At 47.6% G+C, this 21868-nt stretch overlaps 1 protein-coding gene and 1 pseudogene across 1 annotated transcript; both read right to left on the bottom strand.

Moving 5' to 3' along the window:
* Window positions 1-3656: 3656 nt before the first annotated feature.
* LOC135896467 (uncharacterized) lies at window positions 3657-20078 on the bottom strand. Its single transcript, XM_065424866.2, has 6 exons — window positions 19787-20078; window positions 18225-18443; window positions 17235-17394; window positions 9380-9547; window positions 8057-8272; window positions 3657-3917 (listed from the first exon to the last, which is right to left on the bottom strand). The coding sequence occupies exons 1-6, from the start codon at window positions 19894-19896 to the stop codon at window positions 3672-3674; spliced, it is 1119 nt and encodes a 372-aa protein (XP_065280938.2). The 5' UTR covers window positions 19897-20078; the 3' UTR covers window positions 3657-3671.
* LOC135897818 (U5 spliceosomal RNA) lies at window positions 13311-13421 on the bottom strand (annotated as a pseudogene).
* Window positions 20079-21868: the final 1790 nt, after the last annotated feature.

Below are 21868 nucleotides of genomic sequence, written 5' to 3' on the forward strand. Positions count from 1 at the left end.
TTATTAATATAACGAGACTCGTTTTTGGGATGACCAGTACACGGGTCTTAAAATAGGCTCAGTTTTCTCACTTAAAATAATAATAATAATAACGCAACATATTTTTGCAGTACTACATTTAATAGTCTAGGGTGGGTACTCTATTAAATTTTGATAAAATATCCGAGATGATTGTGTTTTTGACGATTTGTCAGAAATATTGTCCAGCTTCATCCCTTGGATAAAGCTGCCCAAAAGGACCCCCGATTTCGGGAGTCAGTCAGAGGCAGCTGCTCAAAAAACAATGTATGGCAATTTTCCAAAAAACATACTGTGGGTGATGCAAATATACCTTCCCCTGCGTCAATAGTGCTAGTGGTGCATGTCTGACAAAAAAAAAGTTTGGCGTGATACAATGCGTTAATCTTGTAGTGATAGGCTATCGAATTCGTAAAGTCTACAAGTCGTTAAAACGCTCTTTTCTTCCTTTAGTGGAATACGAATTTTTTTTCGAGAAATTGGTGCTAAGCTTCGCAAGGTGAAGGTTGATTCCTTGCTACCAAGACATTTTCCCAGCTCAGAAAAAAAAAATACCTGAAAAGTAAAAATAGCCCGGTTCGCCTTTTGTGCAGTCCTATCAGAACACACCCACGAGCACCAAGTGCAACTGACGGTGGTACGGAGCAGACTACCGTCAGCTGCACTATATGTTATACACACAGACATATACACGCATACACGCTCTTCTAAGCTCCCCCAGCCCCTCTCTACCTATACCACGACACCTGCTTTCCGCCCTTCACGCACATACGCTTTTTTCCCCTCTGGCACTCCTAATGCTAACGTATTAATACTTTCTGAATGTCTGTGTAGGTGTTGTAGCGCGATCTAGGTTCATACAGTTGCCGAAATCCTTCTTGTATGTGTAGATTGCGTTGCGCGCTCCTCTTGGCATTAGCATTTCGTAACATATACCTAAGGTCTTACAAGTCAGAAGGAATGTGCAGTTATTCAGCAACGAGGCAGCATATACTGTTGAATGCTAGCCTGAAGGATATGGGGATAGGCAGAATCCTGAATGCTGGTGACACTCGTTCGAATGAAAGTCTGTCTATATAGTTATGAGCAATCAAAGCCAAGGGCGTCCTCAACATGCCCTGCTTCAGACAAGATGTGCTGGCAAGATGAATGATCAAATAGCAAATGCGGCTCCTGAAATGAAAGTCAACAACACTGTAAAAAGAAAAGCAACGACGTTGGTGCCGAATTATTTCTTAAGCAAGTAACCTTAAAGATGAAGAAACGTCACAGCAATCGACGTCGCCCGACCAGGTTCCTTTTTGTCAACAACGTCACTGACGGGATAGGCGCGTCTTTAAGAACTGTCAATAGTGCCACCACAAAGGTTTTGGCCTGCGATCAACAATGGTGGGACACCAGTACGACAACACGAAGCCCGTAGCCACAATCGAGAAGGCCATGACGGTTAGTGATGACATCCAACCCAGGATTATGGCAAGCTCGGCCTCGGGGTCGTCACGAGGCCACAACAGGATCCCTGTCGCCAACAGCCTTGCGTGTAAACAATAAGAACCGCGATATATACGGGGTGCATCATTTTCAAATATACCATCAGTATCAGCAGCAGCACCTGCTGCTGCTGTTGAGGCAAATAACACTTCGCTTTAAAACAGCTCAAACTAACCGGGTGCTAGTTTGGGCGGTTTTCGTTCTAAATGTCATAACCACAGCTTCTATATGTTTATCGTGCGTCCTTCGATCTATCCTGCGTGCCAGCCACGTAACACTTATTTGTTTCCTTGGAGCAGTTCATCCCAACTTAAGTTCCAGAACATAATTACGTGTTGCTCGGCATAGATGGCATTCGGGTAGTAACTCAACCTTAATCGGTAAGTATTCCTGATTTGTAAAATGCTTAACACAATATTCATTTGTATTGTTCCGAAAACAATAAGACAATTCAAATTAAAAGCTAAATTAACGTGAACGTTGTCATACAGCAAGTCTGCGATGATAGATTCGGTTAAAAAATAAAAACTTCTGCTCGAGCTAAAAGAGGCGATGTTTAACAAATGCATAGTTCCCACGCTTGACGAAGCGTTGTACTGGCAACGCATGCAGACACTAGCGCCAAATTTACACCTAGTATTATTTGTTTAAAACTCTGCGGCCCCGAGCAAACAAGAAACGCGGGTTTTTGAGCAACACGGCTATTCGGGAAATCCTGTAGTCTGTCTGGCAGTGTCTTCCCCTGGTTATCGAACGTATGGCCTGGCACGAAAACGGTTTTTCTGACAGCACCTGATAGATATATGCGCAGATGCTACTCTGTCGTAGACGCAAGATTACACAAGCGGAACTAGCGTGTTGTGACTAGAACATGACGTGAGAAAACGTACGACGGGGCAAAGTGGAACCCCTGCTGTTTGCATGATATCACTTGTGTGACCCCATAGATCAGAGTGCAAAGGCCTTGTCTAGATGGCGCTCGTCTTTCAGGTATATAAACCAATTATATTGTTATGTCCCAGGGCTGTCGATAGCTCTACACGTTCTAGAATTCCAGATGGCACAACTTGAACAGTTTAAATGCTGTAATTCATGACTAACCGTCTGCAAGCATGGTCATAAATATATACGATCACTGACTTCGCGAACAATATTTCAGGAATAATTATTGCTTCTGCAATCAACACTTGATGAAAGGCTGCTCCTCAGCTGAATACGCTTATCCTCCGGAGCACTGCCGGCTCCGGTATGGCGTCCACGACATATTGTAAGGAAGGAAAAAATAAAGATATCAGATGGGAGCAGGACGTCCGGCAGCTGGCTTCAAGCAGTAATCATTTTCCATGCCCTATGTAATAGAAGTCACTGACAGGGACGAAACGAACGTTGTTTGTAAAAAGGACACCGAGTGGCACGGGGGAGCGTTGCGTTCTTTTAGAACTGTGATTGGTCCTGACAACGAATCAGCTGCTAGTTTGCGCTCCCCCGTGTCACTCCGTATCCTTTTTACAACCAGCGTTCATTTCGTCCCTGTTAGTGTCTTCTAGTACACAGTGCAAGGAAAGATGGCAAAATGAATGCCCACCAACTAGCTCAACTGATTGCTCTTCTCAAGCAGCTAGCAAGCCAATCTCCCTGACGCCGCCCTTCATTCTATTCGGGGTCCATCTGCGCCTTGACTCTTGGTATGTAGGCCTTGGCTGCCGGGCCCTCGACGACTGCCTTATTTTTTTAGCCCTTCCGTTAGATTTTCCCGATCGACCATCGCCGCCCTCTCTCGGCTCTGCTTTCACACGTGCTTTCCAAGCGTTGGGCGGCTAGAAATTACCGCTTGTATATCACGCGGTGAGGGTCTGTTTTTCGTGATCCTTTCCTTCATATTGTGTTTTTATGACTATAGAGAATATACACATGGCGTCACCATATGTCATTTTGTAGCCCTTTTCACACCTTCCAATATGCTGCAGGAGATAAGTTGAACCACACAGATAATTAACGCCCAGCATTTCACCGCGCTGGCTGCACCACAACATGGCGACCGCGCGATGGCATCCGTGCGTGCGCCCTGTACGTTTCCGGACTGTCATGTGACGCCTCCCTCTTAGTTCTTCATTTTTTCCTTCCTCCACGGTCCGTATAACGTAGCACATGGAACGATCCGATCAAGACTTGCCCGCCAGCGCGCTGCGGTGCCAGGGCGGCGTCAGGTCTCCCGCCGTGGCCACGGTGGTCCCGAAGGAGAGGATCGCGTGCGCCGTGCAGTGCTCGGGCCGCGCGGGCGTCGAGTAGCGGTACGAGGACGCGAAGGCGGACAGGCAGATGGCCGCCCCGCTGGCCGCACGCGCCGCGCCGCTCACGCCGCTCGCGTCCGTCACCACGGCGATGGACGAGGCGACGGTGTCGGCGCACTGCGGCACCGAAGCAGGGAGCGCCGAGAGACGCGTTGAAGTACTTCTCGAAAGATATCGAATGGACAAAAAGGCGCACTCAATCGGCGGCTTAGTATATAAACCCCGCAAAGCCCAACGTGTCGGTTTTGGAACGCCGAGTTTGATAACTCAAACTTCCGATAAGGCGCGCAGGAAACTTGACGCAGAGCCTATGGATAGGCCGCGTTTACATAAACACGGCAGCAGTGTGTCGCGTTCCTTAGTGTGTCATGCAAGCTAACAGTTATGGACATTTTTCATCGGGCGAGAAGGAAAGGGCGAAGAGGTGAGGCATTTTGTGTGTGTGTGTGTGTGTGTGTGTGTGTGTGCGTGTGTGTGTGTGTGTGCGTGCGTGTGTGTGTGCGCGCGTGCGTGTGTGTGTGTGTGTGCGCGCGTGCGTGCGTGTGTGTGTGCGTGTGTATGTGTGTGCGTGTGTGCGTGTACGTGTGTGTGTGTGTGTGCTTGTGTGTGTGCGTGTGTGTGTGTGTGTGTGCTTGCGTGTGTGTGCTTGCGTGTGTGTGCGTGTGTGCGTGTGTGTGTGTGCTTGTGTGTGCGTGTGCTTGTGTGTGCGTGTGCGTGTGTGTGTGTGTGCGTGTGTGTGTGTGCGTGTGTGTGTGCGTGTGTGCGTGTGCGTGTGTGCGTGTGTGTGTGCTTGCGTGTGTGTGTGTGTGTGTGTGTGTGTGTGTGTGTGTGTGTGTGTGTTTGCGATCTCGCTCAGTGCGAGCAGAGGCGCGGCGCTGCTTGAATGGAGAGTTTTAAATTAGGGGACGCAAGCGGCTTGCGTACGCAAGAACTAGGGGCGACGTTACTGCGCATGCGCAGACACCTACGTCCGGGTCTGCGCATGCGCAGTACCGTTGCCCCTATTTCTTGCCTACACAAGTCGCTTGCGTCCCCTAACCTAAAACTCTCTGTAGTGTGTTGCCGGCGTGCGCTGCGGAGCGATTTGAAGATGTCTTAGCTCGTTCTCTGTGAAGTTTATATCTCGTTCTCTGTGACGTTTACGTGACGTCACTTCATACGAGGTTGTCAAAGAACTATTGTGTAAGCTCTCGGTGCAGCGGTAACTGTACAGTAGGCGGAAATTTCTCTTGGCTTAGCAAGCATTCGACGCGCATCATCAGCTGTGGCGTGTATGTGTGTGTTGTGAAATTTTTTGGCTCTACCAGTTTCTACTCGATGAAGAGAAGCGGCGTCCTTGAAATACCAACGTGAATTGTAAATGGAGTTGGCGTGAGAACTAAAACACACGAGTGTTTGTGGACGGCCTACCAAATGCGACCCCGAAACATCGCCAATCGTTATAAAATATTTGCGTCCACCATCGGCATCGTTCACGCGCATTTCAAGTGTAGTAAACTTGAAATCCCTATGCTATGTCTACGTTAGCCTCCTGTACGAGGCCAATGGCAATGTTCAACACAGCGAAATCACTGCAGTTGGTAAGCCAGCGTGATACATATAAGCTTTGTGCTTCGGCGTTGCCTTTTGCCCTGTAGATAGCAGTAATATGTAAAGGGGAACCGCATAAAAAGAATCCGCCTTCTATTTGTGAGGACACAATTTCCGTAAAACGGGCGAGGGCGTCACAGAGGACGGAAAGAACAGGACCGAACAAAAGAATAACCGGTTTTATCCTCTTCTACATCACCTTCCGGTTCGCCTTCCGGGCACTTTCGCACGGAAGGCGAAGCATCGATTGCGACAGCAAATTAGTAGACAGCCATACTAAATAAGAACAGCATAGTTTTATCGGCCGTTAAGCTCGTGAACACTCGTTTACTAACTAAATTAACAAGCATGGTAACAACCACCATGCAGGAAGTGCCGCCGAGCGTATACCTGGCATACAACGCGACGCCATGGCGGAGGGTTCACCAAAGCCAGCATGCCGACAGCCCATAGAAGTCGTCACTGCCTAAGTAACATGGCGACACCCATTAAAAAAATAAAGGAAAGAAAAGAATGGTGTGTGTGACAGCGCCTAAATCTCTGCTCGATCTACTCTATGTTGGCAGATTAGTGCGACTCCTCTTCGTACTACGTCAGCGCCTGGTATACACGAATACGATAAGCTAGAAACGGGATGCAAAGTTCAACTTGCTGGAGTCGTGTTAGCGCCGCTATAGCAGCGTTATTGATCAAGTTTCTTGTTGTGGATAGTTTAGCAGACTAATTTGATAATATTAATGTATTACTATAGTAATTCATTGTTTGCGCAAATAACATTTCACTGTTTCTGCTCTTGTTTTTTTTTTCTGTACGAATGTACCACCCTCATAGGAATGCGACTGTCGCGGTCGGGATTGAACCTGCGACTTTGTGCTAGGCGAGGCAACGCCATGACCACTGAGCTAGTGGGGCAAGTCGGTATAGGAGGACTCAGTGCGAAAAATAAATAGATAACTAAGCTATTATTATTATTATTAAAATTATGGGGTTTTACGTGCCAAAACCACCTTCTGATTATGAGGCACGCCGTAGTGGAGGACTCCGGAAATTTCGACCACCTGGGGTTCTTTAACGTGCACCTAAATCTAAGTACACGGGTTTTTTCGCATTTCGCCCCCATCGAAATGCGGCCGCCGTGGCCGGGATTCGATCCCGCGACCTCGTGCTCAGCAGCCCAACACCATAACCACTGAGCAACCATGGCGGGTATAATAATAATAATAATAATAATAATAATAATAATAATAATAATAATAATAATAATAATAATAATAATAATAATAAAACGACTACTTTCCAGAACATATTTATAAGCCGAAACTACTAAAATGCGGAAAGCTTTATGAAATCAGGGATGGCACACTGACATACCGCTAAGGTTTCAATGCGAAATGTCAAAAAAGAAAAAAAGAAGTATGTTTTTTTTTGTTTTTTTCTCCTGTATCAAGCATCTCTCGGCCAAATGAATGAAAATAGAAAAGAAATGAAGAGAATGAAAATAAAAACCTGAAGAAAATGAAGTAATCCGCGACGTCCCCCAGAGTTCCAGATATTATAATTGAACATTGCATTTATACAAACGCATTCACAGGCTAGAGAAAGGGCACATCAGGCAAAACAAAGCAAATTTCGCACGGTAATCAACAGTGTATTTCTGATTAAAGAAAGTTAAAAGCGCCAAGACACAAAAATACAAGTAAATACAAACATCACGTTCCGTCCACCTATGCAATCCGCTAAAGAAAACACATCACGCGCTGCAACAGGCGTTGCTCACACGTTCATTCAGTTCATGGAGGACATTAACAGCCACCATTATTCATATCAGTTATCGCTATATACAGGGTGTTTCAGCGAACACTTTCAAAAGTCTGTAAATGTTGCCAGTGGCTGGTATAACAATTGGAGTTCATAAGCTGGTCTACTCGAAGCGGCGGAGAAAGCTTGCACAAAACATTGAGATGAAAAATTGATTCATTAATGAACATTCACTAATTAGGTTTTTAACTAATTACATTATGGCCCATATTAAAATTTACAAATTATAGCCGTGGAGTTCGCAAGGCGGATCTACTTGGAACGAATATTGAAGATAATTCACCAGTTTCCAGATATAAATTCCCGAACTTTGCGGAAAAAATGCATTGGCGGTCCAGTTAATTTGTTAACAAAACGTCGTTTCATGCACTGAAGCACACAAGTAACTGGAACGCCAATGCATTTCTCCGCAATGTTCGGGAACTTATATCTCGAAACCGGTGTCGTCTTGAACATTCGCTCCAAGTGGATCCGCCTTGTGAAGTCCACTGCTAGAATTTGTAAATTGCAATATGGGTTATAGGATAATTAGCTATGAAGTTAATTAATGAATTCTTGCTAATGAGTCAATTTCGCATTTAATTTTTTTTGTTCAAGTAGTGTCCGCCGCTTCGAGTACACCGGCTCATAAACCAGAATTGAGCTATCTGCCACAGGCAACCTTTAAAAACATTGCAAGTGTTCGCTGAAACGCCCTGTATATAGGCCTGAAAGATAGGCGCAATGGTGTGTGCGTCACCGTTGCGAATACGCACTGTCCTCTTAGTAGGGCGCTTCTCGTCATGCAGAACGACAACCAACTACAGGCCAGCCCAGCAGGGTCAAAGAAGTGCGCAGGTCGCACTCGCCTGCCTGAAGAGGAAGATCAGCGCGAGGGAGGTGACCATCCTGCCGCACGCATACGGGCCGCTCATCTCGAAGACGGCGCGGTTCAGCACGGCCACCGCCTCCAGCAGGAACCGGGCGGCGCACGTCGTCAGAGCCTCGGTGTCTTCGAGCAGCAGCGCGAAACGGCGAAGCGCCCATTCCGGGCACATCCGAATGTTAGGAGCAGTGGCGACACCCTTCGCGCAGAAAGGGAAACTGCGCGTCACAAACACTCGGCCGGAGGAGGCCTCGGCAATGGAACGAAGGAGCGCATCACCGTGAGCCCCGTGAGCGCGGGTAAGAAAATGCATGTTTGAGAAGCGGTAGAACGTAATTAAAAGTGAACAGCAAACGTAGAAGTACGGTAAACTCTACGGCAGCCGCTCCTTGCAAAGACCAGGCAAGTAAAGTCGCAGTTTCGCCCGAAAGGTGACGCATTGATAAGGGTAGCCAAGTATTAGACAACTACACGAATTAAGGTTCGTAGTTTTGACAGTCGTGTAAATTGCAGTAAATATTCGCCTATAATTCAATCAACAAGCATGGTACGTGTCACGCGCGAACAGACAAAGGAGAACAGATCTCACTCGATGACCACGAACATCTGCTGTCACAACGCTGGCGTGATGAAGAGCGCCGACGCGTCTCCGACAGTTGCGCCACCTCCAATACCACAGGCGCGCGCGATAAACAGCACTCACTTAATGGACAGCCATCTCAACTCGCCCACACTTTGCACCTGCCGCCGATTACTTCCTTGATACGGAGCGCGATCCGCGCATGCGCTTAGCCGCGCGGGAAGCCATGAACAGCCACGACCGGGCTAGAGGAGGATACGCGCACTCACCTATCGTCATAGGGCGCTATTGATCAGGGTACCCTAGAGTTACTGTAAATGCTACAAAAGGTAGCACCTTTGATAGCATATACCGTAACTCTGCGGTATACCCCGCGCTCTACTCTCCCCTAACCGTCCGACCTGTGTGAGCGCTTCTTCGCGTGACCTCCAAATTGGGCACTCAGGAGGGCGGTGCGCGTCAATTGCGGTCATCCTTCTAGGCGAGCCCGCGCACGCTTTTCTCGCACTCACAGCATACGGTGCGCGATCCGAATAGCGCATTGAATAGTGGGTGGCCTCCCGTTGATAAACAGTTGATGGTAGCGCACCTCGTGGGTTTTGTGTCGGTGTTTGTCCGCCACTTTATATACGCTAAGTTATTATAGATGCAAGAAAGTTTGTACGTGGGTTTTAAAGGATTCTCTCAAGAAGGTGCCTTGAAGAAAAAAAGAAATGTTATCTTCACCTGCGGCTTCGAAGGCACCATGTCGTTGCTGGCGTCTACTCCAAGCAGGATGACCACCATTGCTGTCGCGTAGAGTGCCGACGCCAGAGAGTAGACGCACTCGACTCCATAGCCATACACATCCACCAGCACACCCATCACCGCCCAGACGAGCATAGTGGCGTACACCTGCACGAACAGGAATTGCGCAGTCAAGAGACACATCGTCCCATCGTCGCTACCTCTTCCTATGTTCTGCACCAGTCCTGCCTTATTACTATTCACACCCGTCGCGGGAGACTCCATGCCGCGACGGCGCCCGCATTTTGATGGAAGGGAAATGCAAAAGTGCTCGTGTACTTAAATTTAGGTGCACGTTAAAGAATCCAAGGCCGTCGAAATTAGTCCGAAGTCTCCCACAACGGCGTGCCTCATAATCAGATTGTGGTTCTCACACACGAAACCCTAGAATTTCAATTTCGACTTATAAGAAGCGAACGCCTTGACTTCAATGAAAGCGATCATTTGTCTTCCGTTCAATGCTGCACGTTCTCATGGCCATGAGTGTAACATTTTTGTCAACATTTTATCTTCATAATCACCCGCTGGTTATTAGCTGATGGTGCCGCTGTAGGCCACCTCGAGTTCGCTCTTATTCGCTGAAGAATTTATTGTCTGTGTATGATACAGAAATATACCGGGTGTTTCAGCGAACACTTTCATTTTTTTTAAATTGCCTGTGGCAGATAGCACAATTCTTGTCCATGAGCTGGTCTACTCGAAGGGGAGGGCGTTACTTGCACAAAAAGATTGCAATGTATACCCTACTAATTAAAAATATTAAATGATTAAATTTTTAACTTATTACTTCATGACACTTATTGGAGTTTACAAGTTCTCACCGGGGAGTTCACAAGACAGATCTGAAAGCACATCGCTTCGATCTCTGATGGCTCATGCGCTTCGCTCCGCGCAACACTGACAGATAAGCACTCAATGAGTTGATAAGGATGATAAGGAGTGATGAGGGGTTATGTGGGTTTCACCAGTTGAGTACTCGAAGCAGATGGATAAGATGCTAACGAGCGATAATGGCTTATAATGATCAGAGCAATTCTGATAAAGGCCGATAAGGACTGATAAGGGTCGGATCGAGTTCGATAAGGACCAATACTAGCTTATAAAGGTCGGATCATGTCCAATAATGCTGATACAGACAGAAAATGATCGGATCAGTTGCGATAAAGTCGATAACTAGCGATAAGTGTTGGTTAGGATTGGGTCTAGTCCGATAAGGGTTGATAAGTGTTTATACCCGTCGGATCAAGTTTGATAATATTCATAATGACACCAGGCTGCGCGGACACCACTGAGTGGCTGCAAGTGGCACAATGCCCTACGCATACTTGACAACTCCAGTCGAGTTTCTGCGTGAATTTCTAACGCGATAGCATTAAGGGCCCGGTGCAGCTGTCAGATGGGAAGAGGACTTGGCAGCCGGAGGTGCCGCGTCTCAGAGATTATATGTACTCATCAACCCAACGTCATTGCATACATTGACCCCGGCACTCCTCCTCTACCCGGGTACGTGGACTGGGCGGGGGGCTCTGGTTCGGGCCAGCGGTCCTTCCCGGATAAGGGGGCTGCTGTGGTGCAGCGCGACTGAGCTAGTGCACTCAAAACACAAACAGCCATGTCGGTCTTACAGGACGCGAGCCTGACAGACCCTCGGATTGCCTTAAAACAAAAGAAGTCAAGGCATACAACCATGGAAACCACCAAAGTCGTCCGTGGAGCAGCGCGACCACACGGGGGTGCGCCAAGACCGGTTCCGGCTCTCGGTTCCACTGAGCCAAACAAAACCTCGTGGATCGACTGGCGCACACTGCCAAGTCGAGGGACCTTAGGAGCATGCATCATGGCTTAATGGAGAGCTTTCCACCTGATTCATCAGAAATCACAGCAGGACAAGCACACACTTCCAGAAACCTCTTGTCGCCCAAGTGATACCGCTCCCGGTTGAGATGGAACCAGACCTCCTTCCGTGCTTTCGCAAGCACTTCGTGAAGGCCCGGCGCCCGCCCCCCGAAAACAGCATCACAGCGTACCAACCAAGCTTGGTATGAGCACTCGACAAGAAGAAGCACGAACTGGTTGATCACCTGCTTAGGCAAAGGGTGAAAAAATCGAACAGTCTGATGTGGAACATCTGAGAGACAAAAAAAGACTAGCAATCCGTTGGAGAATAACTGCGGGAGGCAAACACTGCGTAGAGATATGAACCGAATCCTCACGACCACCACAAAAAGGGCACACTCCACGAGCCGGGATGGCCATGAAGGGCCTTTAACTCAACGGCAGGCACCTTCGCGCAACATAGCTCTCCTGGCATCGAGGAAGCTGGCCGTAATAGCTTGGCCTGTGGATGGACACAGATCGTACATTTGGCAATGCGGGGCGGTGACCTGGGGTGAGGATATCGACTAGTTCTTGGATTGGAGTTGAAGCTACATCGGTGCCGGGGTGAATCTTGCGGACGCATACCAGAGAGTTGGCAGCCGCCGTATAAATGGTGGATGGGGAATTTGAGTAAGGCACACAGTGGGAAAATGTGCTTTGCGAAAACAAACGGAGCCGGGTACTAAGAAAAAAGGAAGTAAAGCTTCTAGTCGGGAGCATTTCCTGGTTAAGAGCGACCTGGGTACACCTTACGTGCCGCAGAAAATCAGGCGTCAGCGTCCAGCGTTGGACGTCGCTTCGGCAAATTTTTCGGACCACGCATACCCGATCACGCAGTCCTTCCATGTGGCGCAGTTAATTAACTAATTGAATTTCACAAGGCAAAATACGTAGAAAAGTCGTAAAGTGCGACTTAAACACAGCCTACACACATGACAGCATCGGACTGTAATTTGAATATACGAGAAAACATAATTCTGTTGCGCGTAAATTCAAACATAAACGCATTTTAACGCAATAGCGTTTTCCAGCTGCCGTTGGAGGTCTGTCGGTGCGGACCCCTCGATTCGTTGCACACCGTAAAAAAGAAAAGAACCACAAAGCTCGCCTTCGTGCATAGCGTTCACCGCCAGCGTTTCCCGTAAACATTACGGTTACATAAGCTGTAGTTACCGGGAAATCTGAGAAGCACTCACGGATCTTTGTATGCTATCGGGTTCCACTCCTTGAGGCGAAGCTTAAGCGTTTTCCAAATTTTTTAAATACAACTTGTGAATAGTTTTATACGTGTAAAAGTCCATTCGCTGACCGAAGCATGCCCCAAGCTGTTCTGCGCTGCTACCCTACTACCATAGCAGGTACCATACTATAAGCGGACATATCACAGCCTTACAACTGCTTTTTATGCGAAGCATATTACTAGAGCTCAACCCAGCTCCTCAGGCGCGGCGGTGTCGCCTTCAATACCACGTGACACCGTGACGTCACGACAGAGGAGAAACGGGGCTCCAACTCGCGCCGTCGCTCGTGGCATCGCCTTCAAGGCTGACCACGTAACACCGTGACGTCACGACAGAGGAGAAACGGGGCTCCAACTTGCGCCGTCGCTCGCGGCGTCGCGGCGGTATATAAGCAGCTGCGCTTGCCTCTACTAGACACTCACGAGGTGAGATGCCTCCTGGAGACAGAGCTGCTCGTTGGAATGAGAAGCGAAGGTTGCGGCGTGCTAAAGAGACTGTTTCTAGGTGGCTTTGCTACGGCGCATTGACTACGCGCCCCGCATCGGACGCGCTGAGCGTCGAGCAACGCAGCATTCGGCGCGACAACGAAATGTGCGCCTGAGCAAGCGCCACACACCTGAGCCGACGACACCGGCTTTTCGGCGACACGAGCTCCTTAACGCTGTCGCGTTAAAATAAAGGCTAGTATGCTTCGCATCCTGGGCTTAACCTTAGCTAAGCCACAGCCAGTTTCTTGATTGGAACATTAGGCTCAACCCAATCAGGCGGAGCCTCACAAAAATTGACCTGTTGTATATGTCCCTCCCCACGATACCCTTTAGTAAAAGGCGAAAGGTTAATGCGTGTCTGATGAGGAGAGACATGAGCTATGACACTGTGCGCGTGCTCTTCATGTTAGCATAGCGTAGCCACATGAACAGACCTTAGTACTAGAACAAGGTGAGCTGTAATTTTGACGCAAACTATTTAATGTACACACTAAAAGATAATACTTGGTATGAAGGAATCGAAAGTGTCTACTTCGGTAACTAGATCTTTTATTCAAGGCTTTCTCACACTATTTAAATAAGAGCATAGTGACACAATGTACCCTTCAGCTCGAAGCACGAATCCTTTTCTTCACGTAGGCACGTGTAGCAACTCTTATAACATCTTCGGCTGGTCGTTTCGGAGCGCTCTAGACCGCTCTGGCTAGTTGCATTGTCTTCGGCTGGTTGAAAGAGGGTGCGCGCCTTGAATTCGCCTGGTTCTTTTCGATCGCTCTTCTCCATCTACGAGCTCTCTGAGGCACTCCGAGCCATATCGTCAGAGCAGTTGCAAAGATCGCAGCACAGCGTCGCTGCTGTTGGCGATGGTCCACTGCCAGCTAGGAAACCTAGGCCACTCCATGCTGGCGTCTCGACTAACGCTCGTACAACCGGCGCGTCCGCCGTCTTTCCCGGCAGCGCCGGCAGCTGACGGACGTTGGCAGTAGTCCCGTGGTTATACATCTGCCATTTCCTCCTCCGAGAGCGAGTCGCATGTTCGGCTTGAGCGCGTGTCCTCTACCTCCGAGTTCATGGAACGCCACATCTCCCTGGCTCTGCTTCGGGGGATGGAGGCGACCAGTCGAAGATACCATTAGTGTGAATGAATGAATGAATGAATGAATGAATGAATGAATGAATGAATGAATGAATGAATGAATGAATGAATGAATGAATGACTAGTGATTTTAAACGATTGATCATTAGCCTGTGTGGTGAAGGGGGTGGCAGGAACATAAAATAAATAAAAATAAAATAAATAAAATATTAAAAGATAAGAGGTGTGTGTGTGTGTGTGCGTGTGTGTGTGTGTGCGTGTGCGTGTGCGTGCGCGCGTGTGTGTGTGTGCGTGCGTGCGTGCGTGTGTGTGTGTGTGTGTGAGAGAGAGAGAGAGGGGGGGGCAGCCTCCGATGGTTCCCATCCTTATCACTGAAAGGGTCGAATCAATCAAAGTGTCAAATAATATCTCTACGGTACTTGCGGAGTTGGCGACACTTCCAGGGTTGGTATTGTCCCGGCGTAATTAGCGGCAATAAAGATTTTAGAGTCGAAGCTTTCTTTGCCAGCGTCCCAGAGGTATGGCGTGGGAGATTTCAGTTTCTAACTGATAGGTACACGAGTACGACAATGTACTCCATGGAGCACGCCTCTATTCTGCGTAATCTAACAATAAATCACGACACACCAATACATGGGTATTTCTAAAGCAGACAAACTTCTTAATGAAATAAAGCACATGATATTCAATGGCTTCTCTGATTCTCTTAAATTTTTTTGGGTATCAAGTAACTGGGTATTCTCGTAGGCTCCGGCTTGCACGAACTGTATTTTGTTTTGTTTTCTTTGTTGTTTTGTTTATTTCTTTCGCTGCACTACTTTCTTTAAGGTATCCCCTGTGGCAGGTAGCACAATTCTAACCGATGAACGAAATTTCTCATTGATGCATACGTTATTTCTACAAGAAATCTAACTGAATAATTGGATAATTAACACAATGGCAATCATTAACTATTAAATAATTACTTTACGGCACATATTGCAATTTACGAGTTGCAGCCGATGAGTTCGCAAAGCATATCCACATAATTGGAACAAATTCTTAGGATGGCACCAGTTAGGAGATCTTAATTTTCAAAGTGTTCGACATATACACCGGCGTTCGAGTTACTTTTGTGCTTCAATGCACAACACAGCATTCTCATTAAAAAAGTTGCAGTGGCTCTAGTAAGGCGAAGCACCAATTGCGCATCGCCACCGTGCAATCGCTCACCCCCCTACTTCCTCCCGCGCTTCCTTCCCACTTTCCTCCGTTTAGCGCGCGAGATTGAGTAGCGATCCTAACTTCCCCTTGCGATGGTCGCGCAATACGCAGTTGCTGCCGGAGCCCAACGCCGCCACCCCTCCCTTCCTCCCATTCCCCCACGGTCTTTCGCGCTACGGAAGACGGCGCGTTTCCGCTCCGCTTTCCTCCCTCGCGTGCTTTCTTTCGCACGTGCAATATACGGTGCGAGGCGACATGGACTTTGTACGGAGCACCACGGCGAAGGCGATGCAAAAATGCGCCTGGAGTGTCCGTATAACTGCTACCGCAATAAAGCGGAATGACAGTGCATGTTTACCACAAGTTTGACGGCGCCTATCTCGAAACCGATGCCATCCTCACAATTCGTTTCAAGTAGACATGCCTTGGGAGCTCACTAGCTACATTTCCTATATTGCAATAGTTGCTATAATTTAGTAAGAAACTTAACAAGCGAACTTCTGTTAATTAGTCAATTGCGCATCTAATTTTTCGTGGAAGTAATGCCTGCCATAGCGAGTAATTTAGTGCCAGGGTTAGAATTGTTCTCTCTGCCACAGACAAAGCGGACCCTACGGCACGGAAAGAGTGCCAATGAGCGCGCTTTTCTCCCGCGTAATAATACACTACGACATAAAACCTGCACATATAATGTCGCCTCACACGTGTCTCTAAAGCACATATACTTCATAATGAAAAAGCGCATGATATTCACCGGCTTCATTAAATTTCATAATTTTCTCATATTTGGGCTGCCCCCTTTTCTTGAACCATAGGGTACGTGTCGTTTCTTCGTCGCTGCTTCAAGATAGTTATGTGCCACTGTGAGTAGTTCATTCATTCATTCATTCATTCATTCATTCATTCATTCATTCATTCATTCATTCATTCATTCATTCATTCATTCATTCATTCGTTCGTTCATTCATTCATTCGTTCGGCACAATGCGAACGTTTATGTGTCACTGTGAGTAACTCATTCGTAGAAAATAAAAGTTATGCAGATTCAAAGCTCGTGTTGAAATCTATTTGAAACGAAGCTTATGTGTTGGCACATCTGATAAGCAGACATGACTTCACTACTCCTCGGCTTTAATTTCTTGTTTATAGCATGTATACCATAAGTTAGGGATTAAAAAGTTAATTATATTATTTTAGTTTATTAAACAAATGACCAACGTATATATATATATAATTTTATTTCTTGCTAATGTCCATCCAGCGACGTAGCCTACCTGCAACAATGGCGGATGCTTAGATATAAGTTTCTTTTAAAGAAACTGCTGGCTCTCCCGTAATAGAGAGCAGGGGATAAAAAGAGCGACGGACGGCGGGAGGGATCGGCTGCTACAACTCCTTCGTGAACTTTCTCTGTACTACTTAGAATATCTTGTAAATATGTAATATAAACTCTTGTTTGTAGCACGTACTGAATATCGGGCGCAGCCCCACGTTCTCTTACTCCTCCATGAGCAAAGTACATTCCACATCTTCGGACCCCCAGTCGCAACAGTAGGATACCTCGGAGGCCCCGAATATAATCCGTGGATTTTGAAATATAAGTGCAAGAATATGGCTTATCACACGCTGCAATGGTAACAACATTTCATCTCCATGCTTCAGTAAACTTTGTTTTTCGCTGTCAGAAAAGGAAAACGGGGCACAAGCGGGCCGACGGGGCAGGCTCGGTGGTAATTTTGAGTCGAGGCAGGCATCATTTCAGGGTGGTTCGGGGAGGCGCAAGCGGGATGCATGTATAAACCACATAGCTCTCAAACGTGCGAGTTCACACACATACAAAGAGAAAGAGAGAGAAAAAAAGAACGGGTGACAACGCAAGCACTACGTGCCTGCAGGTGTCTGGCCAGGAGCACGTGATCCTTGAGGTCGAGCAACGCGACGGCCGTAGACGGGCCCAGACCCACGACAAAGCAGGTCTCCCAACACAGACCGGCCCTCTTTACCTCGCAGGCCAACGCAGTCGCCAGCAGGCACAGTGTCACGGTGGCCCTGTGGTGGCATTTCACCATACAGTTACACAATCACATATTATAATTATGAATCAATTAATTCTGCTAACATACTGCATTTCCGTCATAGTCATCTCAACTCGTTTGTCATCAACGTAACTACGCGAGGAGATGCAACAGCTAAGTGTCCTATTCTCAGCAAAGGAGAACGATGAGCTTGTGGACCCTATCGACATGTTAACCGACCATTTACGGAGGCCATCTGCCACACTGTAACAGTTCTTAGACATTCTTTATTTACTGATGTATTTATTTACTTACTTCTTTATCTTCTCTATATGGCTTTCTTATATTGTCTATTTAGTGCAATATCCAGCGTAAATGATACACATAAACCAGAATTTTATTAGTGGGCTGCGTGTCGGAGAATTTTACCGTTGATGGTGGTCATTTGTGCTTTCACTATGCTCTAGGGCACGCCTCCCTGAAAGCTCAATTTTTTAAACGCACAAGTTTTCTACGAAATATACATACACGAAGAAAAAGACATCAGCAGTCGTAGAATCCCTCAACCTGGAGCCAACGCCTCGGCAAGGGAACTGGGCTTGGTCAAGGCAGCCACCCCCTTGTCGGAACGTTGGCCGCAGCCTGAGACATCCCTTGTTCGACCACACTTCATCCCTTCAGGTCTCCATTTTCCTGTGAGCCGCTGTGTTCTCTGGATATCTAGGACCAAGCAATGTGCCCAAAAAGTACCAGCATGTCTCGGGAAAGATCGAGAAGTGGGGAGGAGCGGTGTGGAGTGCCGGACATCTCCCCCCGCCCTGAATAACTCAGTAGCATTTAGCGGTCGCGTGCCGAGGCCCATACTTGGGACGCAGGACGGGAGCGTCGGCTCTCCGCAAACCCAGCCATGCCACCAGATAGGGACCCAAGAGGACGGCCAACTGCTGAATGCCCAGGATGACGTAGACATCGTGGGTCGCCAGTCCGCAGTCGTCGTAAAACCGGTACTCGTACGGCCACTGGCACATGGATCCCGCGTACGTCAGCAGGTAGGCGGCTGTGGCCGCTCGCATTCGGAACGGACTTTTGGACGTGGAAAGAGAAAAAAAAAGGAACAGAATTGGAATGCAGCAAAGCAGCGATAAATTGCCGCAACGTCACGTGGTATATCTCATCGTCACACCAGCGAATCGTCGCTCTGCGCCATTACCGAGCATCATCCAGCGACAGGAACGAGCGAGACATCTGTAGAGGCACTGCCGACAAGCAAGTCGCTTACCTGTACTCCTCCAAGACGTACTATACATTCTGCCCGCGTTGGTAAAGGAAAACATGATCATAATAGAATCGAATATTGCGAAATATTCAGATCGGTTTAACATCCCAACGCGACACATGGCCCTATGAGAGGCCCCATAGTGGGGCCTTTGGATTCATTTCGACCAACTGGGGTTATTTAACGTACACCTAAGCCTGCGCAAGACAGCCGATTCTATTGAGCGCTCGGCGCGACAAGAGCAGAGAGTGGGTACCCTTACGTTTCCAAGAGAAGAGCACACGCGGTGAAACAACCACTTCATGGTTTTCAACCACTGCATCGGGGCATAGTGGCGCGCGCGTCACTTGTTTGTAATACGTACCCCGTGGAAAAGGACAACGTGACCACAACCTTCGGTTTCGATGATGTAAACGAAATCAAGCTTCACGTCCTGAAGCCTCGCTACTCTATAGGCCCATGCTTTGAGCGAGTCGCATAAAAGATGATGTGATTATTTCTCGTGCTCACGATAAGTGAATGCTTTGTACCGTAATTATGAAGCCAACAGCTCATAATTCAAGTCCAACAACGTAGCTTGTGTTAGAAGGGGCCGCGTGAATGTAGGCGTCGGTGAGAACGCGCAGGCGGTATCGGTGACGAGTCTAACTAGCAAGAGCAAGCAAACAGACCCTTAGCACTTCTGGAGTGTATGAAAACTCGATCACTGTTACAACTTCGCTGTTTTTATGTATATGAGTTGCTCAGATTGGCACACATCTACAAAGGATAACTTTTTTGATGAGTTTAGCATTACGAGTGTCAAAGTGGAAAAATGTGTATGAGTGTGAAGCGTGGGAAGCTGGTCACGTGGCAAAGGTTTATCAGAAGGATGGCTTGCTGGGCGAGTTGGTATAGCAACCGCCAAGCAGACCCTCTTCAAATCATCCTTCTGAACTGTATTACTAGCTCTCAGCGATCTGTTTGTTCTTCTTACTTTTGTATCGTCTTACTTCTTGGGCTGTTCGCCTCTCTGTCTCTCTCTCTCTCTCTCTCTCTCTCTCTCTCTCTCTCTACACACACATATATATATGCCAACGGCATTTCTCTCACATCTACCGCTAAATCGCCGCTGAACGTTTTTAGCCCTCGACTGGTGCAATAGTCGTACCTCATCCTCTGCCTCGTCCAGAACCAAGCAGATACAATCGTCGTGCGGTAAGGCTCCAGAAGCACAGAACGGCCTCTGCTGAGCGGTCTCAGGAATGGCTCCCTCGCCATGTCAGCGCTCACAGTCAGTCGCACGTGTCAGTTGCCTCAGCAGCGTTGACAGGAAGTGTAGAGACCACCACTTCGGCAACGTTGATTGATGTGGTGCCGAGATGCTTGTGACTGTTTGCAGTGGGGTCTATGAGGTTAAGCGACCGCGCGGTGACTAGATGGTCTTGTTCTTGATCCCGATCAATGGCTCCTACCCACTACGGGTCATTGGTCAAGAATGAGACGGCTATGCAAGTGTTTTTACGAGTTTGTAACAAAAAATAAGATTTAGAACATTAAAGCATGAGTGAAACAAAAGATAAATGTAGAAATGAGAAGCAATATCAGGTGAATTTGGGACAAAAAACTCGCTATTTTAAATCGAGATGTCGGTGTTAGCTCTTCTTGGTTGCGTCTTCTTCTTCTTCTTCTTCTTCTTCTTCTTCTTCTTCTTCTGGGTATTGTACAATCCAAATCATTTTCTTAGGTCTCTTTACTAGGTTGTAAAGATGTTGCTGTATTGCCGTTGTCTTTGACACGGGTAGCACCATATGCCATTCGCAGTGTGCCACTTGAGTACTAAGTGCTGTAGCCCTTAGTACTCAAGTTCAAACTATAGTTCAACTATAACTCAAGTTCAAACTGTAGTTCCATTCCAACTCCCTTGCGGTATCGTGGGCCGACATACCGTGCCCATTCCATCGGCCTGACTGGTGCCATCATTCTATTCCCATTTCATACAGGGGTGTTTTAATGTGTGAAATGATTCTGTAATAATTCCAACTCCGGAGTTGCCACTCTGCGACTTCTTTAGTTGGAGGTGACCTACGGCGGGTGTCAGGGCGAAAGGCGAGCTCACAGCTTTCGCGCGGACTGTCTTTCCACGCACCTATATATAGTGTTAGCGGTAGCGTAGCGCAACACGTGTTTCGGAGACACGGCGCACTTAAAACGGTGCAGCGAGCGGCAGCACAAAACGCTCACTTTGGGAGAAGCACGCGCCGTCCCCGTTGCCCCTTATCACGCCAACGTTGTGACAAGCGAGCGTTTGCATTCATCGAGTAGAACCTGCTGATGTTAGCCTGTGCGTGCGTGACGCTATGCTTGTTAATTTATTATGCGGTGCATATTGCAATCACTCAGTTCAGCCCTTGGGCGCGGCCGGGCAGCCACCATTGAGGGTATGAGCCATTATGCGTTGCATATTGCAATCACTCAGTTCAGCCCTTGGGCGCGGCCGGGCAGCCACCATTGAGGGTATGAGCCATTTTTCATTGCTGCGCGTCTCATATGTCGGTCTATTCTCTTTTAAGTTTGCTATGTTTGTTAGTAAGTTGCTTCTATTTTTATGCGTTGCATATTGCAATCACTCAGTTCAGCCCTTGGGCGCGACCGGGCAGCCACAAGTGACCTTTAGCGCAACCACGTGACGTGACGTCACGACAGCAGGAGGAAAAGCTGGGCCCCAACTCGCGCAATATGCAACGCATTCTTGGCTTAACCAAGCTAAGCCTGGCCATTTTTACTCATGAAATGTAACTTCAATTTATACTGCCGATAAAGCTAAACTTCTCTAAAATGTAGCTAAAGCTAAAATGTCTAAAAATTAATTGCCGCTACCAGTGCTTCGCTTCTCGGGCAAACCTACGACTGTTTTAGCTGAGACGGGTCCAGGTAAAGTAATATATAATTCATTTCTTCCTAATTGTTCACGATCCATGATTAATAAACAGATTTCATGATAATCAGATAATAAGACAGAACAGCCACTTAGCTCCCACGGTCAGGAAAACCCGGCGATGTTCACAAAGAAAAGCTTCGCTTTTAAAGCAGCACTAGAGACGGAAAACACGTTTAATTTCATATGCCTCGTATGGTTAGGTTTTCGAGGCATGCCGGACGCCGAGCCATGGGTGCCGTCGGAGCGCACGAGAACGCTTCGGCCGTGAATGGTAGGCTTCTCAAAGCAGCGCTGATGGTTCGTCTAGAAGCG

The sequence above is a fragment of the Dermacentor albipictus genome, chromosome 1, assembly GCF_038994185.2.
Source record: "Dermacentor albipictus isolate Rhodes 1998 colony chromosome 1, USDA_Dalb.pri_finalv2, whole genome shotgun sequence".
NCBI classification, from domain to species: domain Eukaryota; kingdom Metazoa; phylum Arthropoda; class Arachnida; order Ixodida; family Ixodidae; genus Dermacentor; species Dermacentor albipictus.